The sequence below is a fragment of the Rhinoderma darwinii genome, chromosome 9 (assembly GCF_050947455.1).
Source record: "Rhinoderma darwinii isolate aRhiDar2 chromosome 9, aRhiDar2.hap1, whole genome shotgun sequence".
Classification (NCBI taxonomy): Eukaryota; Metazoa; Chordata; class Amphibia; order Anura; family Rhinodermatidae; genus Rhinoderma; species Rhinoderma darwinii.
The window spans coordinates 50685738-50713238 of NC_134695.1; the positions used below are offsets into that span (position 1 = coordinate 50685738).

Here is a 27501-nt window from a genome sequence, read left to right on the forward strand (position 1 = left end):
GGTAATACTGGCTGTGTGGCCAAGGTTCTTACAGAAAGCCCTCTTTGCCAGTTGTCCAGTAATTAAACACTTGGTTCACTGCAAAATAGCATTGTATGGTATAGTATAGTATAGTATAGTATAGTATAGTATAGTATAGTATAGTATAGTATTGTATAGTATAGTTTAGTATAGTACAGAATATGGAGTATAGTATGGTACAGTACAATATAGTATAGTATGGTAGGGTGCATTCCTGTACAATATGGTATAGTATATTATAGTACACTATAATAGTATGGTATAGTTTGGTATAGAATAGTGTGGTGTGGTATGGTATGATAAAGCACAGTACAGTATAGTGAAGTATGGTAAAGAATAGTGTGATATAGTATGGTACAGTACAGCATAGCATGGTATGGCATAGTATAGTACAGTATAGTGATGTGTGGTATAGTATAGTATAGTATGGTACGGTAAAGTAGATTACTATAAAGTATACTATATTATAGTACTGTATATTAGTATGGTATAGTTTAGTATAGAACAGTGTGGTATAGTATGGTACAGTACAGTATAGTACAATGTAGTAAAGTATGGAACGATAGAGTACATTATTATAAAGTATACTATATTATGTTACAGTATAGTAGTATAGTAAAGTTTAGTATATAATAGTGTGGTATGGCAAAGTATAGTACAGTATAGTGTAGTATGGTAGAGTACAGTACATTATGGTATGGTACAGTATAGTACATTACTGTATAGTATAGTATATTATAGTACAGTATAGTAGTATGGTATACTTTAGTATAGAAGAGTGTGGTATAGTATGGTAAAGTACAGTATAGTGTAGTATGGTACAGTATAGAATAGAGTGGTATAGTATAGTACAGTATAGAATAGAGTGGTATGGTATAGTACAGTATAGAATAGTGTGGTATAGCACGGTGCGGTACAGTACAGTGTAGTATGGTACAGTATAGAATAGTGTGGCGTGTTTTAGTATGGTAAAGTACAGTATAGTGTAGTATGGTACAGTATAGAATAGTGTGGTATAATATGGTACAGTACAGTGTAGTATGGTACAGTATAGAATAGTGTGGTATAATATGGTACAGTACAGTGTAGTATGGTACAGTATAGAATAGTGTGGTATAGTATGGTACAGTACAGTGTAGTATGGTACAGTATAGAATAGTTTGGTATAGTATGGTACAGTATAGTGTAGTATGGTACAGTATAGAATAGTGCGGTATAGTATGGTACAGTATAGTGTAGTATGGTACAGTATAGAATAGTGTCGTATAGTACAGTACAGTGTAGTATGGTACAGTATAGAATAGTGTGGTGTGGTATAGTATGGTACAGTACAGTATAGTGTAGTATGGTACAGTATAGAATAGTGTGGTATAGTATTGTACGAATAGTGTGGTATAGTATGCAGAGGCGTAGCTAGGTTCTCCAGCACCCGGGGCAAAGATTCAGTTTGGCGCCCCCCCCCCAACCTCTTTCCCGACATCTCCTTCCCCCTCGCCGTGTTAGTTTTCTCTACCAATCAATGACGTGTCATTTCTTTTCCACATTTCTTTTTATGTAACGCGAGCATAAAAACATTTGTACATTTTACAAGCAATATAGTTCTATACACAACACCAGAACCAAGCTCAGTACATAAATACAGCACCAGAACAAAGTTCAGTACATATATACAGCACCAGCACGAATACAGCTCAATTTAGTGCAACCCCTGCTGTACAGGTTTGTACGGTGTAAAACTACAGCTCCCAGCATGGTCCGAACAATGGTAAGGATATGCTGGGAGTTGCTGTTTCACAAAAAATAAATCCCATCATAATCATACCACCCATCATCTCGCTGCAGATCATACAGTGACTACATTACTGATTAGAGGCAGAATAAACATTTACAATAAGTGACTCACCGGTGACGTCTCAGATTCTAGTTCTTTTTCTCCATCCGGTCCAGACCTCTATGATGACTTCTCCCGGTCACAGCCCATTTCTGCAGTTTGCCACTCAGATGTCTTCAGCTTCTCAATTTTCCAACATTTCTACACCGGTGGACTATATGTACAGGGGGCTATATACAGGGGTGGGCTTTCTGTGGAGCACTATAGGGGGAGCTATTTGTGGGATACTATATACAGGGGTGGGCTATATCTACAGGGGGACTATATACAGGGGTGGGCTATATCTACAGGGGGGCTATATACAGGGGTGGGCGATCTATGGACCACTATATACAGGGGTGGGCTATATACTATATAGCCCCCCTGTAGATATAGCCCACCCCTGTATATAGTGCTTCATAGATCGGCCACCCCTGTATATAGCCCCCCTGTAGCTATAGCCCACCCCTGTATATGGTGCTCCATAGATAGCCCACCCCAGTATATAGCCCCCCTTTAGATAGACACCCCCCCGTAGATAAAGTTCCCCCGTAGATAAAGTCCCCATTGTAGATAAAGGTCCCCCCTCCGTAGATAAAGTCCCCCTTCTAGATAAAGCCCCCCCCCTGTAGATACAGCCACACACTTTTTTATTACAATTAAAAAAAGAAAAAACTATTCAAACTCACCTTAATCCCGTTCCCACGCCGGCCGGCAGCAATGGAGACCTGCTCTCTTCTGCGCAGGTCTCCTGGCGGTTGAACGAAGCGTCTATGAAAGGCGCTGATTGGCTGGGCAGGATGACTTTCCCTGTCAATTAGCGCCTTTCATCGACGGAAGCTTCACTGGTACAAAAGCGCTGAATAGCCGGGCACGGAACGTGCCCGGTCATTCATTGCTTCTAATTGTACCTGTGTCCTATAGACACAGGTCCAATTATAGTGCAGGAGGAGGTGGCGCTGGCGCCCCCCTCTAGGTTGCGCCCGGGGCACATGCCCCGCCTGCCCCCCCTAGCTACGCCCCTGTAGTATGGTGCAGTACAGTACAGTGTAGTTTGGTACAGTATAGAATAGTGTGGTGTGGTATAGTATGGTACAGTACAGTATAGTGTAGTATGGTACAGTATAGAATAGTGTGGTATAGTATTGTACGAATAGTGTGGTATAGTATTGTACAATATAGAATAGTATGGTGCAGTACAGTATAGTAAGTTACAGTATAGAATAGTGTGGTATGGTATTGTACAATATAGAATAGTGTGGTACAGTGTAGTATGGTATAGTATGGTACAGTACAGTATAGTAAGTTACAGTATAGAATAGTGTGGTATAGTATGGTACAGTCCAGTATAGTATAGCATAATGTAGTATAGTATATTATAGTACAGTATAGTGTAGAATGGTACAGAATAGTGCAGTATAGTACAATCTCGTATTATACAATAGAGCATACAATATACTATATCATGATTATGGAGCTCCGGTGATGTCACTCACTGATAATGACACATGTTGCTTAGCAACAGGCCAAACAACTAATAGCACAAATGTATTAATTTCAATGACGCTCTGCAGAACCTGCTCTTTCTGGCTTTTTCACCCATTGTATGGAGTATATAAAAAAAAATCCTCATTTAGATTCTGATGGAAGCTGAGAGTAAATAGCTCCAGGTTTCTCTGAAGAACTGTATCAAAGGGGTCATTGCCTGTTAGGTGAGAGACAAGAAGCATTTATCCCTTCTCTCTGCATATCTTCATATTATCAATACATTTTGGATATAGAGAAATTAAGTCACCACACCAGGGCTATTATATATTAAGTTTATATACAAGGCGCACTTTAGGGTAATGCTGTCTCTCTTCTACCTGAAAGCCACCTGAGAAGGCATTATAATACTTTAGTGCAAACTTTGCTTTTTGTTTTTAGCTGTTGATGAGTTATAAGTGAAACACTTAGTAATACATCTTGTGATATGCACTTATGGACGGACTATAAGAATAAACTATTGATTATTATGACAAGTGCTGTAACTGTTACATACTTAAATGAGCTTTAAGAGCATCAAATTGATATTGAATGCATCTTGTAATACGTTCTATATTATTGCCTTTTATCAGTCATTAGTTTGTTAACCATGTCTGGAGGAACAAAGTATGGGCACATACTATCGGAGACAATTACTGTTATATACATCTATGTACGTCTTGGCTAATAGAGCTGATTATGCACATGACATTGAGGACTGCCTGTCACAAGTTACATCTGAATACTTGTAAAAAAAATGTTCAATGTTTTTTTTTAAAGAATAATAAATGATAAAACTAATATACACATCTCAAAACCCCATACAAGGTTGAGGTAACAACTATGAGAAGGGTATGTGTTGGATGTGATGCATTGAGTGTCGGTATATGGAGTACATGTGCTTTGCCTAAGATGGGGTCGGAGAGGTTAAATCAAGATTTGCAATATGTCTCAAACCTGAGAAGATTATATAATATGGCCATGGCTTTCAAAGCTCATTAAATCTGTTCTTCTGAATTTGGTTCTTTCATATAGCATTATTAAATGTATTCTGTTTCGATACCATTTGTATTAGCATGGTATTGTATGTGTTTTTTGGATAGTTTCATTAAATTTATCTCCCAAAAATATTTGTGTCTACTAAGTATGCAAGCCATTGACCTCCATTTTAAGCCTATGCAGCAGAGCGAAGAGCTATGGGGGTAAGAGAGGTAGAGTTAAGTGGGGTAAAGTCTGTTTTATGCATAATTTTGACCAACGTCTCTGCCAGGGACTTTGCCTAGTTATGATTTCACAGCACCTGGTGGGACACCAGAGCTCAACATTTTACCTACAGCTTGTTCTGCCAGATGTTTATTGGGTCAGTCATGGTTGTAAGCGCCCATTTCTTTGAATGACATTTAGTCAACAGGCAACCATATTTGGTGAATGCTACGAATTCAAAGCTCTGAAAAAGACAGGTGATTTTTATTAGACCTTATAGAAAACAATGTTGACATACATTTTTTCAATAATTCTAGGGGAAGCGCTACAAAAATTCTCTGGACACAGTAGGAACCCCTGACTCCAGCCGTGGAATCCGCAACGAGAAGAAAGCTTTAAAGTAAGTATACTTCAGTTTGGAACACTTTTTTAAAATGGTGCCTTAAGAATATGTGGAAGAACCTAAAAATAAAGCCAGCTCTCCTGAATGACCTTAAGCATGTCCAGTCATAGGGTGTGGAACGAACCTACATGTCTTTCCCTCTTGTGGTAAAACAACCCCTTCCCCAATCCTCAGAGCTGACATATCACCTTGTGAAAATCCCAAAAATTATTACTCCAGGTAAAGTTTCACAGTATATTATCATGAGATATATGTATCAGAACATACTACCTCCTGGACTATGAATGTGTTGAAGACTGAACCTTATTTCTTTCCTAATGTGGGAAAATGTACATATAACATACACCTGAACCAAATCTTGTAATGTTTTTGAAAAAGTTTAAAAAAAACCTTCTAAAAACCTTCTAAAACTCATTACATTATATCCCAACAGGTTTTCCAACTGAGTTTATTTCCATATAGGCACTGTACATGCATTTCCCTCCTCTGACACTTTCACATAGCACCATGGTCCATGGAACAATTATTTTCAAGGTGACTTGTTTGATCAAAGTGGTTGTGCGTTTGCGTCATTCTTATAAAAGTCCCAAGAACGCCCAGAGCATACCCGCAGAAAGAAGGAAGCCTGGAATTATATTTTTGTTCGTTAGATATAGTATTCTCTTTTTTTTTTTTGTGCTCTTGTATTTTTCTTCTCCAGGTTTTTCTTTTTATTACCAATGAAGAGGAAATAAAAAAATAAAAAATAAAAAAAATCAATCACCAAATAAAAAAAAAAGTTTTTATCTCAGCACTTTCCATTGAGAGCTTTTGTTTCTCCCCCCGCGAACATAACAAAAATATTCTTGTTATCTTTCTCCACGCTGACTACAGTACAAAGTATTTAATCAGCTTTTGTCTAATCTTGGCTGATACCACTTTTCTCTTCTATACACATATGAATGTTTATATTTGCACATAATGGGTTTTGCTGTGTATTAAAACCCGTTATAATATTATTCTGAGGGAAATGTAAATTTGCTTCCATCTGCCTCATCATTTTTAGGCGTTAGGACCTTTTGTTTCACTGACTTCAAGAGTTTGCTTTGTTATTAAAACGTGGATTATAAATTAGTAGAGGACCCATAAAATATGGTTCCCTCCCTCTGCTTCATCATATATCTGACGGTACAGCTCTGTGTTCTTTATAGCATAAGAAAGTGGATTGTTATGACTGCGAACTGGGGAGATATTTATCTCACTGTTCTTTTCCTCATAAAAATGTGTTGTTGAGTTTTCACGGTTCCTGTGAAATATTCTCTAGCTCAGTACTGAGTTGTTTTAGAAGATAAATCATATGAAGAAGAATAACTGTACTCAACATTGTCATAAGTATGAAGGGATAATCTGTTCTGTTTTTGAATTGCCTGCTGGTCTCAGTGTATACCTTTATATTCTTAGTGGCTAGGCAATTCTTGCAGCCACTACTGGAGGCATATGCATCAAGTTACCTAACAGTTTTGTATACTAAAGGAGCCGATACACATTGGACGAACATCACAGATTAGACGAACATCGGATGACAATCTAATTTGTATGGGGGCTTCCCGACTCTTTACTGATGGAAGATATTGGGGAAAAAAGGATTTCAACATGACCTACCCATTGTTCCAACAGGAGATACGTCACAGGCAGAGGTGTCTGGCAGCCACTTATTCTCCTCTCCCCAACTATATAAACATGCACGCTCAGCCAAGCCGACAAAAAAGATAATTGTCGACCGAGCGAGCTTATCTGATGAGTATGACCACCAGAAGTCATGCCTATTATTCCAACTATATGTTTTTATGATCAATCTGATCACCTTTAAAGAACATGCCCTTGCTCTGGTATTAATCATACGAAGATTACTAATATTTTATGGATAGTAATAAACCCTCTCCTGGATTGGCTGTGTTCTTTTAACCAAGTCCCTCTACTTATCTTTCACCCAAAATGTTCTTTTTTTTGTATAACATCTATAGCTCTTTAATATATGAGTGTAAAGGATCTGCCAGGCACAGCTTCGGGGTTAACTTCCTTAGGTAATCAGTCTTTACCTGAGTCTATCTCTCTGAGACTGACTCCAGCTTCCACCACTCAGGCTGGCAGGCTTAGGAGTGGGAGAGCCTATCGCAGCCTGGCCAGACTCAGCTAGCTCCCGCCCTCTGTCTATTTATACCTGCCTTTCCTGTTCCTCCTTGCTTGTGATTCTTTCCGTGTGGTTTCCTGGCCCAGCTACAGCTCCTAACAATTTGATCCTGCTCCATTCTGACCCTGGCTTTCTGACTACTCTTCTGCTCTGCGTTTGGTACCTCGTGCTCTCCTGGTTTGACTTGGCTCGTTCACCACTCTGTTGCTCACGGTGTTGCCGTGGGCAACTGCCTCTTTCCCTTTGCTTTATGTTCCCTTGTATGTTTTGTCTCGTGCACTTACTGAGCGTAGGGACCGCCGCCCAGTTGTACCCCGTCGCCTAGGGCGGGTCGTTGCAAGTAGGCAGGGACAGAGTGGCGGGTAGATTAGGGCTCACTTGTCCATTTCCCTACCCCTATCATTACAATGAGGGCTTCAGAATGGTTCTAGGATTTACCTTGTATATTGTTTTGCAATATATTTGGTGGTTGGAACTTTAGTCCCCTTGTGGCATCCTACAAAGCTAAAAGGGGTTGTCCTGTTAAAAAAAAGAGTTGTAAAGAGTGTCTCTAGCTCTGGAGGACCTGTCCTGTCCTGCATTACATAGAAAACCCATTGATTTCAATGGGCACCATGTAATGCCTACTTTCCCCTGTGGTGGCACTGTAGGGAAATCTAACTCTTACTGCCAGATTTCCACATAGATTTACACTGTTCGATGGGGGTTCCAGCTGAGGGACACATTGTGATCAGCTTGTTTTTAAGGGACCCTTATAACAAGTAGAGATTGTCCAAAACAGACAACCCTCTTTTTTATGTGTTACTAATTAACATTAAATAATGGAATATACTTTTTTTCTTCTAATCTGGGTTTATTTTCTGATTGTATTTTTTTTTTATTCTAGTTTATTTACATAATAATGGGGGCATAGAGTTTCTGCCACAGCAGTTCCAGCAGTTTCCCTTACAGCAGCCACTTGGATATAAAAAAAACCCTCAGTCATAAAATGACTCTTTCACTTTTATGGGAGAGTGTTGTGAGCATGATCAGTGCATAGGTCACCTTGCAGGGAGGGGGAGGAGGAAGCTGAAGCTGATCTGTGCCGATCATCTATTGTTAACGGTGTGATTGTCTTCCTCCGGCTTTATAATAAAAGTATTACCTTTTTATTGTAATCCTGCCCTCCGATGATAGTGAGATGACACATCGGAAGATAGTATAATTTAGAATGCCCATGTAGTACTTGCTGATCACTGCCATTAATTGCTTTTTAATCACCCAACACTACATTTATTGGGTACTATCAGCAGTGCTTAAAGGGGTTTTTGTGACGATGTTATCACGTAAATCTCTTAGGTGATCCATAGTACGTTAAAGAGGATACAACAGCCCAAGACTGGTTCCAAAGATTTCCAGTCAAGGACACTGCCAACCAATAATGGTTCCAGCTGTGAATCTTTGGGTACACCACAATAACAGTAGACCAGTCAGGATATGATCCATTGATCATAAATCTCTGGTAACCGTTCTTGGTCCTTATGGTGGTGAAAGAATAGATCGCCATCTACAAGTAAATCTCATATCAGAGACCAGTGGAACTCAATGTTAAGCCTGTTCTTCTGCTAGCTTCTATACAGAAGTGAGAAAACTGCCTGCTTATAGGTTTGTGTTTCAGTGTACGGGTCACAAGCCTTTTCTATTGAACAACTCAATTGTGAATTATACAGGGATTTATGTAACGGCTGGCCAGTCCTATTAGCTGGGGTGGGTATATAATATACTCCCTGACAGTTGATATGCACTTTAGCACAGGGTAGGGGAGAGGGGAGTAGCAACATGGTCATAACTGCATCTGGTAATTAATCTTCCTACAAACACAGCTGAACGTTTCAACAATATATGTCCCATAGACTATAATGGAAAATGCCACAGCATACTCTCCTAAGTGCAGTTGCACACGAGTGCCACTAGTGCCGTTTTTTCACTTTAGCGGATGAATCGGGTCAGTGAAAACTGACCCGATTCTCCAATCTGTGGAAAGATACGACATGTCCTATCTTTCCATGGATCACTGACGGGACCCGGCCAGCGCATACTGTCGTGTGCATAAGGCTTAAAGAGGCTCTGTCACCAGATTTTGCAACCCCTATCTGCTATTGCAGCAGATAGGCGCTGCAATGTAGATTACAGTAACGTTTTTATTTTTAAAAAACGAGCATTTTTGGCCAAGTTATGACCATTTTTGTAGTTATGCAAATGAGGCTTGCAAAAGTCCAAGTGGGTGTGTTTAAAAGTAAAAGTCCAAGTGGGTGTGTATTATGTGCGTACATCAGGGCGTTTTTAATACTTTCACTAGCTGGGCGCTCTGAAGAGAAGTAACATCCTCTTCTCTTCAGAACGCCCAGCTTCTGACGGTGCAGATCTGTGACGTCACTCACAGGTCCTGCATCGTGACGGCCACATCGGCACCAGAGGCTACAGTTGATTCTGCAGCAGCATCAGCGTTTGCAGGTAAGTCGATCTTACCTGCAAACGCTGATGCTGCTGCAGAATCAACTGTAGTGAACAGAATCAACTGATGTGAACAGGCCCTAAATCAAGGAAGGTACCCTGTGCATGCTTGACATGTCATATATGAGGTGGACTACCAAACAATGTATTTGTTCAGAAGCACTCTGGCAAAATATGTAAAAATGTTTTTCCTATATAGTGCAGCATAGGCTACTATTAAAGAATAATGCAGAGGCATAGCTATAGGGGGTGCAGAGGTAGCAGTTGCACCCAGGCCCTGGAGCCTAAGGGGGTCCAAAAGCCCCTCAGCCGCAAAAGAAGACACTAGTATGAAAAAATGGTATTTGGTGGGTGGGAGCCCTGTTATAGATTTTGCATTGGGTTTCAGGAGTTTCAAGTTACGCCTCTGGTCTTGTGCATGCCTTGTGTATACCTGTTTTAGTTAATGAGCCATTTATGGGCTGTCTGCCATCTTGGTTCCTTCTCCCCCTATGATGTGGTTCCCCTAATGCAGCCTACATTTCCGATGATGCCTCTGGCCTTGCAGAGGCAGAGGGGGCAGAGTCTCATCACACTTCACTTGCTCTGCTCTTAAGTCCTATCTTAATGCAGTAAGTGAAAGTTCAGTGACATAGAACTTCTGTCCCCTAACACTGCAGAGTTTCAGTGTATTCTATGTGATGCAGTTCAGCCTGTCTTCTGCTTGTGTCCGTTTTCACACAGGAGACAGTGAGAAGCAGCATTTCATAGGAATACATTGGCGATTTTTCACAGAGCACTCACAGATAGTATAGATAGCGTGTAGTTTTATAACTCTGCAGCTAATCATTGTATGGACTCTCCTATTATATCACTGCACTCCTGCTCTCTTAGATGGGAAATAATCTCTCCTGCAGCACTATATGCATTGGAGACATTCTGAGGAACAAGAAGGGTGGAGCTGGGTGGGGGGGAGTGGTCCCAGGCCTGCCAGGAGAGATTTGATTGGTGATGATGTAATCCTGCAGTTCACAGGAGGTCAGCCGCACAGGGGAGAATGACCTCCTATCTACACATGACAACATGGTCTATTTTAGTGGACAGACAGAGATCACATGATACCGCTGACCCATAATGAAAGGGTTCAAAATGTATAGATGCAACTGAGCTCAGAAGAAACATATGACACTTCTAGAATAGAAGGGGAGTTAGCGTGATATGTCCAAATATTTTTCTGCCAGTGTGCTTTTTTAAATATCAATTTCATTAGGAAATTATCGAATTATAGCAGACATCTAGAAGGGGCAAATACTTTTTTCATAGCACACGCAATATAATATCATGTCTGCTGGGTTTATGAGTGAATTCTGTGCTCTGCCAGAACACTTATCTAATAGAAATTCCAATCACTATGGGCTGTATGCAACATTACCCAGTGCATCACCTTTCCAATGTGACAGACGTAGCTGGAATATATTACTATAAAGTGGATCTTGTATGTCCCCGCCTGTGATTTCTGTTCTGAAGACATGATTTGACCTTGAAATGCATATATCCCTGCATTGACCCACAAAATGCATGCTCTTAGATAGCGCAGTGGGAGTGCTACAATCTCATCTTGGAAGATGTGAGCACTGGGACAAGCAGATAATATTTTGTACACCAACGTTCCTTATTTCCCTACTGGCAAGTGCTGTGGTTGTTTCTACCGCACTTGTTCTTATCGCTGTGCTCTCCACCACCTTCTTAGTAAGGGGCATCTTTTGTTCCAATATGTCAAAGCAAGAATTGGGATCAGATATGGAGAGGTGAGAGTGTGCCTGGGTGGGAGTTGGAGTGGAGGTTAATAGTTAGGCTACGATTTCTTGAGGTACGTGGATAAAGGACATGAGCTGCCTTATAGCACATCGATCCTTCTTCCTTTGTGTCCCTTGTGAAGGTCAAGCTGTCACTTTGTTCTGAATGTCTGCGTGTCATCAAGGGTCTCATGCTAAGAGCTCTCCACAATAAGCCTTCTCGGCACCTAATTTAGATCTGCAACGAATAGTAGTGCACACAGGGACAGCAGCAAACCTTAACTACCTCACCTCCAGAGGGCTGTCAAGGAGATGCATTGTTGTATGATTTACTCCTGCCTCTATTCTCTTTCAGTAGTAAGACGTTTGACGTATGTTAAAGGGCTGATATTTAGTGGGGTTCACTACGCTAGCATCTCCCACTGTTACTACCTCCTTTTATTAGGGTTATGCCTTGCTCCCCTACATTTTCTCTTGTATTATGTCTTCTATTTGACTTATTACTAAATGTGTGTGCGCGCAGTGAATCACGACACAAGTGTATAGTATACCTTTACTTGGTTTATTACCAACACAAAATCACACAACGTACAGTGTCAGAAGACTACAAAATTAAATTGTGTGCTCCAAGGTTTGCACCATGTCTAGCGTGTTTTTTCATAGCTGCCATCTGCTGCCATAATTTATTACTGTACCTGCAACACATGATGACCGTCCATAAGTAGGCAATGATTAGAATGAGGCGAGTGTGTAATTTCTATAGAAAACATGCTGCTTTTCAAAAAAACAAAAAGATGCTTATAGACTAAACAGAATGACATTTCACAATGTGTACAAATAAAAGACTAGTCAGCTGAGTAACCATGTTGAAACTGGCACAGTGTTTAGAGTGGGCATTCGGAAAGCAAGCAGTGACTGTGTGGAGCTTTGTAAGTGAAAATGATTTTCTGATTATTGTAATAAAACCAAAAAAACTAGTCTACGGTTAAACAGTTTTAAACAAAAAATCTCAGGTAACATCAGAGGGCAGGCAGAGATCCAAAAACTTCTGTGCTACTGTTTAACAGATAGGGCATTAATATGCACAATGATTTAAGTATAGTTAAAGGATAGTTTTATATTAAAAATGACTTTGAATAAATATCGGGTGAACCCAAAAATAAACACATTTTCAGTATACTTTAATTAGCTTTCGGGCTTTACTTGTCTCCTATAGTATCTTCACTTTCTCATACCTTATATAAAATATGCCTTAGCTGCTGCACATCACACTAGCTGTGAAGTCTGGACCGCCTCCTAACTTCCTTCCAATAGCTGTAAGGGGGCGGTCCAGACTACAAAGCTAGAGGGCAGCTCAGCAACCAACTGTGTTGTTGTTTTTTTTCATCATAACTGCTACAGAAGACAAACAAAGCTCAAAAGCTTACATAGTATATTATTAATATTGGTCTCCCTCTGCTTTATGAACAGCCCTGCTTTTTTAAATAAAGATAAATTGAGTACCAATTATTCTATGATACTTAGTGTCTTTATTACGACGTGACTCAGGAAAATAGACTTTTGCTATATAACCAACTCTGGGCTATGGCTTCCAGAGACTTGGAGAGTTAATTTGTATAACACGATTATTTTTTATTCGCACAATAGATAGTGCGATCTTATCGCTGACACAAGACATTTTATTTATTCTCCTGTGCAGTGACGCATTTGTTTTGCCACAAGCATCATTAAATAAAGCTATTTTGGGTACAATAGCTGCCCTCAGACACAGCAGATCAGGAGTGTTTAATATCAATATTAATTGCTCCTGAGATTTCTGACCAGCTGCATGCAAGAGGCCCACATCTTCAGCTGGCGGAGAAATCTGTCCACTCAATAGTTAATATGTGCTCTAGTTTAGTCATTCATCATAGTATACCAGTGCCATCCACACAATGCTGCATAGAGGAGTTAAACATGGTGATTAGGGGGTAATGACTTCCTGGGTGATATGTGAGCCCCTCCTTACAAATCTGAGGGTACATTTTTCGACACAAGCATTATAGACTCACAACAGCTCAGGGCCACCGAGAGAATCAGTCTGTCCAATGGCTCTAAACACCAGCATATCAAGGTAATAGAAACCCTACCTTCTTCTGCTTATGAGGGTTGGTTGGTTGGTTGGTTGGTTGGTTGGTTGGTTGGTTGGTTGGTTGGTTGGTTGGTTGGTTGGTTGGTTGGTTGGTTGGTTGGTTGGTTGGTTGGTTGGTTGGATGGATGGATGGATGGATGGTTGATTGGATGGATAATAATTTCTTTTGAGTACAAATTAATTTGTATGTTTGTATTATATGTTAATTTTACCAATTTTATAAACAACTGAAGTGTCATTATGAGGGTACATGTTGCTTTTATGCTTTTCTTTCCCTTTCTACAGTGATGTTTGTCTTATAGATTTGAGGCATTATTTCATCTTCCTTGACTGTGTGATCTTGCCTCACACTACACTTTTAGATGTGTATGTTGGATTGTAATCTGTTTCTTGTTACTGAGCTGTCATTGATGTTACGTGACTGCAAGACCCGTAATTTGCTTATTATAGATTATGTGGCACTGTTCTTTCCCAGTAGTTCGTTTGAACAGAACTCTATAGCGGACAGGAGCAATGGTATCGCTGTTCTATGATATCTGTATATCTGTAGTCCATTGAAATATACACCGAGCTTACAATATAGTGATATGGCAACATTTACATCAACTATTGTATAAAATCCCAGTATTTCTGACAATGCGTTGTATGATGTTTAACTGCAGGGGAGGAACATTAGTGGTCATATGTCATACAACAACTTTCTGTCTGTATTAGGATCCTAAGTCACCATTTGTAATTGTGTCTGTAAAGTTGGACATGTAAGTCATTACTCCCTGATGATATGATCAATAATGATAATAATATCACCTTTCCATTCAGTTTGTGGCTACCTCGTATGGTGGAACAGTAGTCAGTGGACTTCCTTTTTTTGGTCTGTTCCAGAAGTGGAACCCCGACCTGCCAGACATAAATGTCTCATATGGGATTATCCCTTTAATCTGATGAGTCGTGAAATATAATTTACTTTGAGGCAAATTGATCAAAAACGGTCATGGATTTCCAGTGGAAGATCAAGCATGTACAAAATTGTAATTAGTCATTGAGATAAACAGATACTGGGATAATGTTAACATATTGTGCATTGATAAAAATAACTAATTATATATTGTTTGTACAAAAATTGTCTCATCTATTGTAAAGACATGGCTTGTGGTCTTAAACATTCAGAGGGATATGAAAGCGACGTTTCTCGACATTTCCTCTGGGCTATGGATGGGTAAAAGAGACAGTTTCCTGGGGAATAGAGAGAATTTTGGCACTATGCCCTGCCAGATGTATCCATGAAATCACAACATCCATACACACAGCTTGCTTAGAATCTAATTGAAAATTGTCAGCTTTTATTTGAGCGGCTATGCTTTTCTGCATGATGTTCGGCTCTTGGATACTACAAATACTCACATACATATCCATTTAAATGCAATTGATGTCAGCCTATGTAGTGTGTGAGCATGCACATAAATGTGGCTGCTTAAAACGATCCGTGAAACTGAAAACATATATAGAATCCCATTCTATACGTGTGCTTGATCCTTTGAAAATACTCAAGCGTTATGATACAGGTGTCATCAAAGTCAATTATCATGCTAGATACATCTCACGGTTACGTGATTATAATTAATGATCAATTAGAATTTTAAGCTGTGTCCAATAAATTCTGCTAAGGGTTCAAAGGATTTCAATTATTCATATCTCATCCTATTGGTATCATAGACGTAAACAATGACTATCAGTAAAAATATTAGGAAAAACTGACATAGAAAAGGACTTGGGAAAATTAGTAAGCAGCAAACTGAACTGTTGCAACTAGTGCCAGACAGCTGCTGCTAAGGCCAATAAGATAATGGGATGTATAAGGTTTTTTTACTGTAAGAGCAGTGAGACTATTGAAATCCCTGCCACAGGATATTGTGATGGGTCGGGATATCTCTCTTAAAAGATATAATATTACAAGTTGTACGTTGCTATAGCTGTGTAGTTGATTCTGGGATTTATTACGAAATTTGCTGTGAGGAAGGAATATTTTCCTCCAAGATGAAGTTACTACTTTATAGGAGGTGTTTTTTCTTTCTTATGTAACAACTCTGCTGGAATATAGGTTGAACTAGATAGACATGCTTTTTTTTTAACCCTGCTATGTTATTCTGTTGCTATCCAATTGAAGGTTAGGGTATGTTCACACGGCCGAAAATACGTCCAAAAAATCGGAAGCAGAACGCCTCCAAACATCTGCCCATTGATTGCAATGGGAAAAACAGCGTTCTGTTCCGATGGGCCATTTTTTTACGTGGCCGTTTTGAGAAACGGCCACGTAAAATAACGACCGTGAAAAAGAAGTGCAGGTCCCTTCTTGGGACGTTTTTGGAGCCGTTTTTCATAGACTCTATTGAAAACAGCTCCAAAAATGCCACAAAAAACGTGAGTAGCTTAAAATCCATCTGAATATCAGGAGCTGTTTTCCCTTGAAAACAGCTCCGTATTTTCAGACGTTTTTAGTCTAGTGTGTGAACATACCCTTAGGATCACATTCTGAAAAAATGTGCAGTTGGGCAGCTTGACTGCTTAAAGTGATACCAATCAAGACTGCAAGCTCTTGAACCAATACATTGTTATTATACAGTCCAAAACCACTAGGTATTGCACTCCCAGTGGGGATGAGCTTGATTCTCATAGTATTACTGAGCACTTTAAAGGGAACCTGTCACCAGCATTTCACCTATTGAACTTTACTTATCCTTCACTGGCCGCTGCTATCAAAAGTTCATTACCGTTATTCCCTCTCCTAAATTCCTCCTCCGACTGTAAATAACGGTCTGCAAACATTTTGCGCCTTTTATCGTAATAATCCGGAGTCCCTTTGTGCGCACACACCAGAAGAGGACATCAATGCGCAAGCGTGGGATTTTGTGTGCTGGGGGAAGGCGAGGAGCTGTCAATTAAAAGTAAGGAGGTGGGATTAACTCAGAAAGACTTGAGGAATGAAGATATGACTCTTTTCAAACGAAGATTTGACTCTTTTCAAATGAAGACCTGACTCTTTTCTGCTCATTAGCATACGGTGTGGGAACACTAAAAAGCTGAATACTAAAGCTACACGGCCGACTAAGAGGACAATTATAGGTTATATAGAAATGATTTTTCACCCACTACCACCAGGTATTTCTGGTTTCATAGGTGAAATGCTGGTGACAGGTTCCCTTTAAACAAGTGCTGCATAAATACTTATCTGGTGCAATAGAAAGAGTTAAATGCAGGACGCATGGGTTATCTGCTTATGGGAACCGACACCAGATTGACACAAAAATAAATATCCTTGTATTAGCTGCAGAAGAAATCAGTCAGTGTCAAACACGCTACAGAACATTAATAGAATGATTGAATCCTGGGGACTTGGGCATATTTCTATAGCGATAATACTTAAAAGGGGTTCCAATGGCTGCAAGGTCCCAGGCATTCATCCTGACCAGACAAAGATGGCATTGCAGAAACCACTGTGTGTCCTATATTTTTGTTAAATATCCATATACCCGTGTAATGCTGTCAGCTGGACTGCAAAGATATGTCATAAAAGAGTTGGGTAAATACTGATCTTTCTTTTCTGTTAATGGAATTGGCAGGGAATTTGTATGGTAACATTATAAAGTATCCCTCCAGAATTTTTAGTAATAGGTATTTAGTATATGGTTGAATAATATAGTAAAGCGTTGTAATGCAACGGCTCATGAATGGCCTCTTTGACGTGGTATTGAAATGGGTACACAGCTTTTCTAGTTGAGCTGGATTTTCATTTGCCTTTGGAAGACCTGTAGAGAGTGGTACCCACAAGAGAAATTTGCAGGATTAATTATGGTACAGAGCAGGAAAATGTCCGAAGGGAGCCTTTGAACTTCTGGTTGAATTTTCTGCAGTACCAATTGACTTCAAAGCCTCAGCAAGTGTGATCCTGACAGGTCTAAGAAGAAGGAGCAGGGCTGGTCTGTAGTCATATCTAATCATTTCCAGAGCCACATACAAAGTGTGTGGCATATTCTGGTTTCCCAGAGTAAAGGTCCATTTAACAACGACTGAGATCCTTCTGCTTCAATCGTAATAAGATCTAATATCTCAATATTGTAAAGACACCTTTGGCCTCACGAACCTGATAACTGACAACTGACAGACCAGCGTTAATATTAGTGGAATTTGTAGAACATGACTGCTCACACTACTCGTACAGAGAGTATATTATTTTACCCAAAAGCCCTTGTATGTTTTACAGGAGTTCAGACTATTGAGTATATATCACCCCAAAATACACTCACACTGGATTTTTTTCAGACCAAAGGAGCAAAAACAATTGTAGTAACAATGTTTGGGTGATTTTACTGATATTAGCAAATTTCTTCAAAAATATATTAACCTTAAAAAAAGAAGCAACTTTGCAAATAGTCTTAAAAATATTCTACATGCATATGTGTTTCCATGGTTACAGACTACAAACAAATCCTGTGTAGTCTGATATTGCAGTCATACTCTATTACATCTATCCCCTCTTTCTAGCTAACCTACCGATAATATCTGAATATACAAAGCCTCATTTGGTTTCATGTGATTGGAGCCCATTACTACAGTACTACACTACCAGCCAACAATGCCACCTTAAATCCTTTTTCAAAATAGCCTTTCTGCCTTTTTTGTCATGTCGTAACCCAACTTCAGAAAAAAATAAGTAGAACATTTTTTGTGGCTGGGCATCACTTTTCGAGAAGCCCAAAAGGATGTAAACTACTATACCGAAACCAGACCAGCTACAGATTGCAGTAGAAATCAAATCATTTATTATTATTTAGCAATTATGCATTTTGTGTCCTGTGTCCAGAGGTGTAACTTATAGCACCTGGGCCCCAATGCAAAATCTGTAACAGGGCCCCCACCTACTATGTGGCATTTTTAATACTGCTGTTGTTTCATGGGGCAGAGGGGCTTTTGGGACTGCAACCGCATCCTGTAGCTTATATAACACCGACATACACAGAATATAATTACGAACATCAGTCTATGTCCACAATTTCCTTACAATCTAATTTTCCTTTGTTTAAGTGCAAATATACAAGATACGACACACAATTAGGGCCCTTTTACATGGGCCAATGGGCAGCTCTCACAACCCCCCCCCCCCCAATAGGCATGGCAAGCACCGGGGAAATTCTATCTACCAGGAGAACCAATGGAGCCAGGCCTGGAGTGAGTGTCTAGCCAAGGAGACCACAGGTCTTCAAATTTTTTTGGACTGCCCCTTTTTCCATACACATATGTCTCCATTCTTAGCATTGTGTTGACCCTTAGGCCCCATGCACACGAACGTGTTTTTGCGGCCGCAATTCCCCAGAAAATCCACGGGAGAATTGCGGCCCCATTCTTTTCTATGGGGCCATGCACACGACCGTAGTTTTTACGGTCCGTGCATGGCCCGGGAACCCGCACCGCAGAAAGAACGGGCATGTCCTATTACGGACATCTTCTGCGGTCCGGGCTCATTGAAAACAATGACGGCGGCCATGTGCATGTCCCGCGATTTGCGGGCGGCCCGCGGCTGACAGTCCGCAGCCGGCCGACCCGAAAATCACGGCTGTGCACACGGCTACGGTCGTGTGCATGAGGCCTTACTTTAAATTCAGAGAGTCTAGGTGGATCAGCATCTTTCCAGTGGGAAGCAATACATTTTCTAGCCTGGTACAAAAGGCGCATCACCGCGTGTAAGAGGACCCTTAGTTTAATAGGAAGCCAATTAACCTAACTTAATTAGTATGTTTATGGTGTGTTGAAGGAAACCAGAGTACACAATGAGAATCCTTGCAGGTGCAGAAGCCTATGTAGATGTTGGCACTGGTCAGATTTAAACCCGGAACCTTTATTGTAGCAAATCAACAGCGCTCCCCATTGAACCACCGTGTTGCCCAAATTGTGATTAGTGTTTCAATATAAAACTATCTCAAGGCAGCTCTTCTTTGCCTTTAGTCTTTTGTAGCTTAAAATCTATATTATACATGTAGTGAGCCAGTGGTAGAATTTTAGTTCAGACATTGCACTTGACAGTGCTTCTGCCTGGATTCCCTGGTAATTCCTTGTTGCCAAAAGTGGATATCAAATCCATGTCCACATCACTGTCCACATGCTAACTGCCATATTATGTGGATAGTGTTGAAGGTCTTTCATATGGGAGTCACTCTTCTTTATAGTAAAATTGTTGTGTGGGTAAAGGTTGATCACCAACCTCTCAAAACCATTACAGACTTAGGATGCAGAGATCTTGGAGATCCTCTCTTCCAGCCTTGTACAGATCATGACATCCTCAGCAACTGCACAGAGTAGCGTCATGAACCGGGCTGCTCATCATATTGAAGAATTTCTTCTGGATTCTGCAATGTCCAACAGAGGGAGTACTTATTATACAGACCAGAGAGATCATGACATTGTGTAGGAAAGACCAGAAGAACACTGGAGATGTCAATTTTTTAGGGGGCTTCGGAGATTCACCCTAGCCCAAAGTTACTAAACAAACTGACACGTATGTACTAGGATTCATTTTAGCCACCTTACCCCATAAAGTGAACCTTAAAAAAATATTTTTGCTTGTGCACGGCACAGAACGGCCCACATTGTGATAACGCAGTATGGTGGCTCAGCCAATACTGAACTTGTGAAGCCAATGTAACGTTAAGCCCACATCTACAAAACTCTGCCCATTCATATTCAATATGATATTGCTAGACAGGTCTACTGAAAGTTGTTTTATATGGACCTTAGTTAATTTGAAATCACCAAAGCATACCTGCAAGAGCAGTAAATGTTTTTCCGATAGGGTGTTATCTGCTGGCGCGTGCTTCTGTTTTCTTGAAATTGATTAATTGTGTGCTCGCTGTATAATAACAGAGACATCATTGTTTCCTCATCAATGAAACAAAAGTATCTAACCACACACAAGCAATCGCAGAGAAGCAAATGATTAAGAAATTAAACAAAAAAATGGAAAAAGAACAAACAGGCAGGCAGAGTTTGATACAATCACACACCCAAATCGTCTTGTAAGACATCATTCTCGGTGGGTTAAATCATTGAGTAACACTCGTCTTTTCTATTAAGCCCCTGTAGGTTAGGGGAATTCTAATGACAATCCTTGAGATTACAGGATTTAGCATTGTATTTAAACAGGCGATTTGATGCGGAACGTAGGGTGAATCACTAGCCGCTTCTGAAATTATTTTCCTGACCTACCATAATTAAAGTAGATTCTATTTATAGAGCCTGAGAAAATCCATTTAATGGTAAGGGCGAGCGAGCATCTTGCAACTATATAATGAGCAAGAGGGTCAGTCCCTGATCATTATTTACCTACAATGTACCCAACTGTGGCTTCTGTTTATACAGAGGAACTGTGACCTGGGGTGCACTGCGCCCCCTGCAGCTGCCACAAGTGAAGGAGACTTTTTACCGCGTCTAGGTTCCCTTAATTAAAAGTACCTATTTTTTCAGTTTCCGAATTGCACAAAGGAGGGTAATTAAATTGGGTTCATGACAAGCAAAACAGGCAAAACCAAAAGGAGTGGGAAGAGGTGACACTTCTCAGTGACATAATCAATGCTTTCTTTTTCCCTCCCTCTCTTTCAGCTCTCTGGATCTACTCTGTGCTGCCAACTCAACCTTACTATATTAAACTCTTGCCTCCCTCCTCTCCTCCAGAGAACCTGGATCCGATAATTAACAAACAAACAAACGTCTTTTTCCTTTCCATGCCTCTCCCGACACTTACAGGCCACTATGTGACATTAACTCCCTTCCTCCTCGTTCGCTCCATACCAGGGATTCAGGCTTTTTCTAGTATTTCTTTTTTTTGTTTTTTCTCTTTTTCTGCCAATTTAGTGATCTAGACAAAGACTTTTGGAATAACAATGACAGCACAACCCACCAGAAATGGAGCTCTTACCCTCCAAAGGAGTTTGTCCTAAACATTTCACCTTACGCCCCCTATGGTGACCCAAGGCTGGCCCTCAAGTGAGTCTTTCTATTGCCTGGTATGGTCGTATGTAGTGAGTATGTACAACTCCCCAACTCCTCTCACACGCCTCCTCCCACCTGCTCCTCTAACCCTTGCTCCACTTCACCCCCATGGACGGATAAGCCATGGAGACGAGCAACCCATCCTAGCTTCCACTAACGGACACGCCTCTTAACTAGCCTCCCTATCCTCCCTTTCCATTCACTGCCAGGAAGGGTTGCCCGTTATAGCAGAGTGTGCTCTACATTCGCACTGTGTGGTCTGACTCACTAACACGCCTCTTTCTTCCTGTGGCTGGCTGGCTAGCTGTCTGGTGCCTTTCCCGACAGATTTTCTCCATGTTAACCCTATGTTGTTTCTTGAAATGTGGAACTTTTTACCGTCTTCATTCCCGGGCTGCCGTCTTCCTCCCTCTTCTAACAAAAGATGCTTTGGGTTATTTTTGTATATGTTGTATTATGCAATGGGTTTGCAGAGCTGACCTATCTCTCTTTCTCTCTTTTTTCTGGTGTCTTTGTGTGTGTATGTGTTTTTCACTGTGTGTTTCTGTCTTCACATTTGCGTGTCCTTTTGCACGTGGGCATATTTCAGTGGCACAGTTTTGTCTGGTAGTAAATCAGCTGCATGTGGCACCTCTGGTTTATTGGATAAAGATGGTCGACTGGGGGACAAGCAGTTTCGAAGTGAAAGCATGAAGATCAGTATGTCTTCCCAAATTCACCACAGCGAACCAGGCCTGGGAAAACCAGGAAGAGGTCGATGGCACACCGTTCAGAGTCACTTGGCATCCGGGAATCTCAGAACGAAGTGAGTGTTAGAGAAGTTCAACAATTGTTTCATAAAAGCCATAAACTAAATCAATGCACCAGGGTGACATCCCAGATTCCTTCTCCTGAGACAAACTATTTATACCGTCAGTTTTTATGTACACAATAGAGACTCTTTGGGTAAGGCTGGATTCACACGAGCGTTGCGTTTTTGCGCGCGCAAACAACGCAGCGTTTTGCGCGCGCAAAAACCATTTGACAGCTGCGTGTGTCATCCGTGTCTGATGCGCGGCTGTGTGATTTTCGCGCAGCCGGCATCATAGAGATGAGGCTTGTCGACGCCCGTCACTGTCCAAGGTGCTGAAAGAGCTAAATCTTTCAGCAACCTCGACAGTGAATGCCGAACACAACAGCGAAAAACCTGTAAAAAAAAAGATAAAGTTCCTACTTACCGAGAACTTCCCGGCCGTTGCCTTGGTGACGCGTCCTTGGTGACGCGCCTCTCTTGACATCGGGCCCCACCTCCCTGGATGACGCGGCAGTCCAAGTGACCGCTGCAGCCTGTGATTGGCTGCAGCCTGTGCTTGGCCTGTGATTGGCTGGAGCTGTCACTTGAACTGAAGTGTCATCCCGGGAGGTCGGACTGCAGGAAGGAGACAGGAGTAATCGGTAAGTTAGAACTTCAGGTTTTTTTACAGGTTCATGTATTTTGGGATCGCAAGTCACTGTCCATGGTGCTGAAACAGTTTAACTCTTTCAGCACCATGCACAGTGAATGTCTCCCGACGTCGCGGACCGGAAATTTTTTTGCCGGGTTCGGCCAAAACGAGTTTGGCTGAACCCGGTGAAGTTAGCTTCGGTTGTCGGGGTTCGCTAATCGCAAATACACTCCGTTTGGATGTTCGGAAACAGAAAAGCACGTGGTGCTTTTCTGTTTACATTCATCCTTTTGACAGCTGTTGCGCAAACACGCAGTTCGCACGGAAGTGCTTCCGTGCGATATGCGTGGTTTTCACACACCCATTGACTTCAATGGGTGCGTGATGCGTTGAAAACGCTGAATCAACGGACATGTCGTGAGTTTTTGGCAACGGAGCAACGCTGCGCAAAAAACGCTGCCATGTCTGCACGGCCCCATTGACTAATATAGCTACGGGCAACGCACGTGAAAATCACGCGCGTTGCACGCGCGTATTTTACGTTCGTCTGAATAAAGCCTAACTCATATAATGGTCTGCCTTTTATTAGTGTCTGGCTTTTGTTACTCGGGGCCAACACCAGTAACTGCAGTGTAAGGACAACCCTACAGGCCTCAAATAGAAGGAGAACATATTTCCTTAGGAATAGTAGTTGACCTTGTAGAAGTAAGGCCTAGTTCACACAAGAGTTTTTTGCAGGCAGAAAAAAATCTGCTTCACGAATTTTGAGGCAGATTTTGAATTGACGCTTTTTGTTTTCGTGTTTTTTGCGTCATTTTTTGCCCGTGGCCATTAAATTTAATTTAAAAAAACGCTCAAAACGAGTTCTGCTGTTTTTTTCTGCCTCCCATTGATTTCAATGGGAGGTCAAAGGCAGAAACCACTCAAAGCAAAAGCATGCCGCTTTTTTTCCCGCGAGCAGGCAAAAGCCGCCCGGGAAAAGAAAACGCCACTGCCTTGGATTGAAGTCAGTGGTGGGCATTTTGATATGTTTTTTTAGCGCTCCTTGTCAAAATCAGCCCCAAAAACTATGAACGGACCCTAAGAAAGCATAATAATATTATTAATAATAATAATAAATTCATACAAGCAGATGATCCTAATCTCAAGTTGAAATAGCCAGCTTTACAAAAGATATAATAGATATTTTCTATAAATCTTTATCTTTACGTATGTATGGCCGACACATTCGTACAGAAGCTTCCCTTGCAACTATATTTGTAGAAAATTCTGATTTACCATTAAGGCTGAGATGGGGAATAGCATGTCATGTCAAATTGATTTTCCCTTTTCTAAACAGCAGAGACAAAGTGATTGTTACAACCTCTCAACTTTTTAAGGCCAGGATTAGAAAACAGGATATGGTTTTTTTTCCAGAAACAGTGCCTCTTTTTTCCATAGGCTGTGTGTGGTAATGCATCTCAGACCCATTACCTTGAACTGAAATGCCAAACACAGCCCAAGGGCAAGAGTGACACTGTTTTGGGGGAAAAAAAGCAGATTGTGAGGCAGCATATTCCTAGTAACCAGACTGTCTTAGCTAAAATATGTCTTCCACCCAAGGATGAATTAATAGTGATCGAGGATCGGAGGAGAGCAAATTTCCAAGCAAACTCTTCTCTGTTACTGCCATATAAATGAGATTTATATAGGTGGAGAACTACTTCAAATGAAGTTCATGCAGACTTGATGATAATAGATCCCCTTTTTGGTGTCATATGCGTGAATGCTTATATCAATAAAAATCTGAAGCCAGATAGGAAAATCCACAGGCTCATAACATATAGTAAGACTGTCAGTAAGACAGTTTATGGGAGAACAATATATGAATATATGGATATGATTTGTAGGATTTACCGAGACTGTGACAAGGCAGGAGAATCCACAGAAAATATGATAATTTAAAGGGCTTATCCAAGTGTAGCAAAAAGGGTTTGTTTTTTTCCAGAAACAGCACCACTTTTTCCATTGGCTGTATCTGGTATTGCAGCTCAGCCCATTTAAGTGCATGGGTCTAAGCTGCAAAACCAGACACAGCCCATGGACGAGAATGCCACTGTTTCCGGATTATAAAAGCAGGCTTTTTTCTTGTAACCCCAGACAACCGCTTTAATGCCAACATCTCGAAAGTTTGCCATGTGGTTTACCTTGCATGGAATATGCTGCTCGATTGCTATAAACAGGATAAAATATCTGACTAGTCTGCAGCTTTAGAGGCAAGCAATGGCTCATCGAAGAGGTCAGATGATAATAGAATTTAGTCAATAAATGCCAAATAATTCTGGCACCTACGTATATCAATTCTATGCAGCCCCTGATCAGTCTGCCAATATATCTAACACCTTGTTGTCAACATTAAAAGACTGAAATCAATGAAATTTGTACATTCTGGACCCAAACCTGGCAAGGCTAATGTTTCTCATCCATGAAGCTCTCTGATGCAGTTTAGGAATTGCTACACGGCGATAATAGTGACTCCACACAAGGAAGACATAAAACATTTGTGAGGATTGACAAGTCTGTATTTTTAACAAGATCATTTTAAATCATTAACTAAAATGCAGAAGCCGTAATGACCAATTCACACCAGGGAATTGTTTCTGAATGTTCACAATGAGCTACACTAGACTCCCTAATGTCTCATTTTAAAGTTCACCCATCACCTACGGGTGGCAGGAACCAGTTGGCACTTAAAAATAAGCCAGTCAATTCTCAGCTACATCCTTTAATAAACTGCATTTTTATTATTAGTAGTAGTTATATGTTAACCAATTATCTGTACATGGGAGATAAAAACACTAGCAGAGCATATTATGTGACATGACCTACTGTCCTTAAAGGGGTTCTGCAGGATTACAAAAAGTTATTTTCTTCCTTTTTAGAAACAGTGCCAACCTTGTCCATGGGTTGAGTATGGTATTGCAACTTAGCCCCATTCACTTGAATATGGCTGGAATGCAATATCAGATACATCCCATGGACAAGAGTGGAACTGTTTCCCGGAAATAAGCAGACTCTTATGCGTAGTCTTGAAAAAAAAACTTTAAAGTGAATGTCTACTTTATAACACCACGTCATTTGTAGGTTCATTTTATAACTTATATTTATAGTTATAATTACAGTCCGTTCTTCTGATACAGAGCTCCAAATCACCTGCTTCCTTCCTTTCTTACTGACTGCAGCCACCACTAGGTGGAGTTTAGGAACTTACTGCATACTGTTTTATTATGTTTTATTATTAAATTTAATGTACACACCGTATGCAGTAAGCTACTAAGCTCCCTCTAGTGGTGGCTGCCGGCAGCCAGAATTTAATATTTTTATTTTATCTCTATATTTAGGCAGGGGATTTGAAACTCTGTGTCAGAAAAATGGAGCACTAACGGCTTTAAACATACGGAGCCATTCGGACATGAGAAGTGCCTGTGGATTCAAAGTACAGTGGCAGGTGTCCCGCCATATAGGTTCAGTGTCCCCAGCTCTGCTTTGTGTATGGCGCCTTAGTCAAAAGGATTAAAACATTCTTAGGATTACTCAACAGCTAAAAAAAAAATCCAAGATACTATAATGAACAAGTAATGAACTAAGATTAAATATTAGATAAAATTCATACTTTTGAAATATTCAGTTTTATTAGTGTGGTCCATTTTCTGTGCCTAATGAAATTGTCAGGGGCTGAAAAACAGTGTCCTCCTTTGCCCTAATGCTGTCATTACTTCAGGGTAAAGTGGACATCTGGTAGTCCCGAGATACGTGCAGTTTGCATCTAGAGTGAAAAACGTATTTTTCCAATCAGCTCCCGTAACTTCCCACTTTCAAGCCTGTCTGCTCAGGTTGATTTGCAATGTCTCACTGATTTGGAACCAATCTCGACACTTCTTCAGCGTCACTGATTGAAATCAGCACTTTTTATTGAATTGGCATTTTGATTTACACTCCCATCACTGAGAGCATTTAGTTCTTACCTGTTGACGTTTCTGGTCAAGATGTGTTTAACGTAATATTTCTTATTGAAACCTGTTGATATTAGCTGCAGCGGGTGAATTTACTGGATGGATTTACTTTAGGGATCCATGCAATGACTAGAACTTTGGATGAGTATTTAATTCCTGCTAAAATAAAATATAAATACTTAAAGGGGTCTTTTGACCAAAGACATTTGTGGCATATCCATAGGAAATGTGATAAATGTCTGATAGGTTGGGTCCCAATAATGGAGAAAGGTTATCCCCCATTCCGCAATACAAGGCGCTGGCAGTGGCGACAAATAGGAAGAGGTTGGGGACAACAGATGGGTATGGCAGTCATGGAAACATCTGAGCATGCCGGAGTTAGGTCCCTCAGCTGTTAGACATTTATGGCATATCCCGTGTCTGTTCCATCAATATCTTTGGTAGGAATGTCCCTTTAA

The 27501-nt window shown here is 40.7% G+C and overlaps 1 protein-coding gene across 4 annotated transcripts in view; it reads left to right on the forward strand.

Annotated features, from left to right (window-relative positions):
- SYT7 (synaptotagmin 7) overlaps positions 1–27501 on the forward strand; it is a 315087-nt gene that overhangs the window by 182563 nt on the left and 105023 nt on the right. For 2 of the 4 annotated variants that reach the window (XM_075837640.1, XM_075837639.1), the window contains exons 3-5: positions 4936–5018; positions 21490–21621; positions 22217–22432. In XM_075837640.1, coding sequence (XP_075693755.1) covers positions 4936–5018; positions 21490–21621; positions 22217–22432 — 431 coding nt within the window. The remainder of the gene's footprint in view (positions 1–4935; positions 5019–21489; positions 21622–22216; positions 22433–27501) is intronic. The other 2 variants (XM_075837641.1, XM_075837642.1) reach the window with 2 other exon arrangements.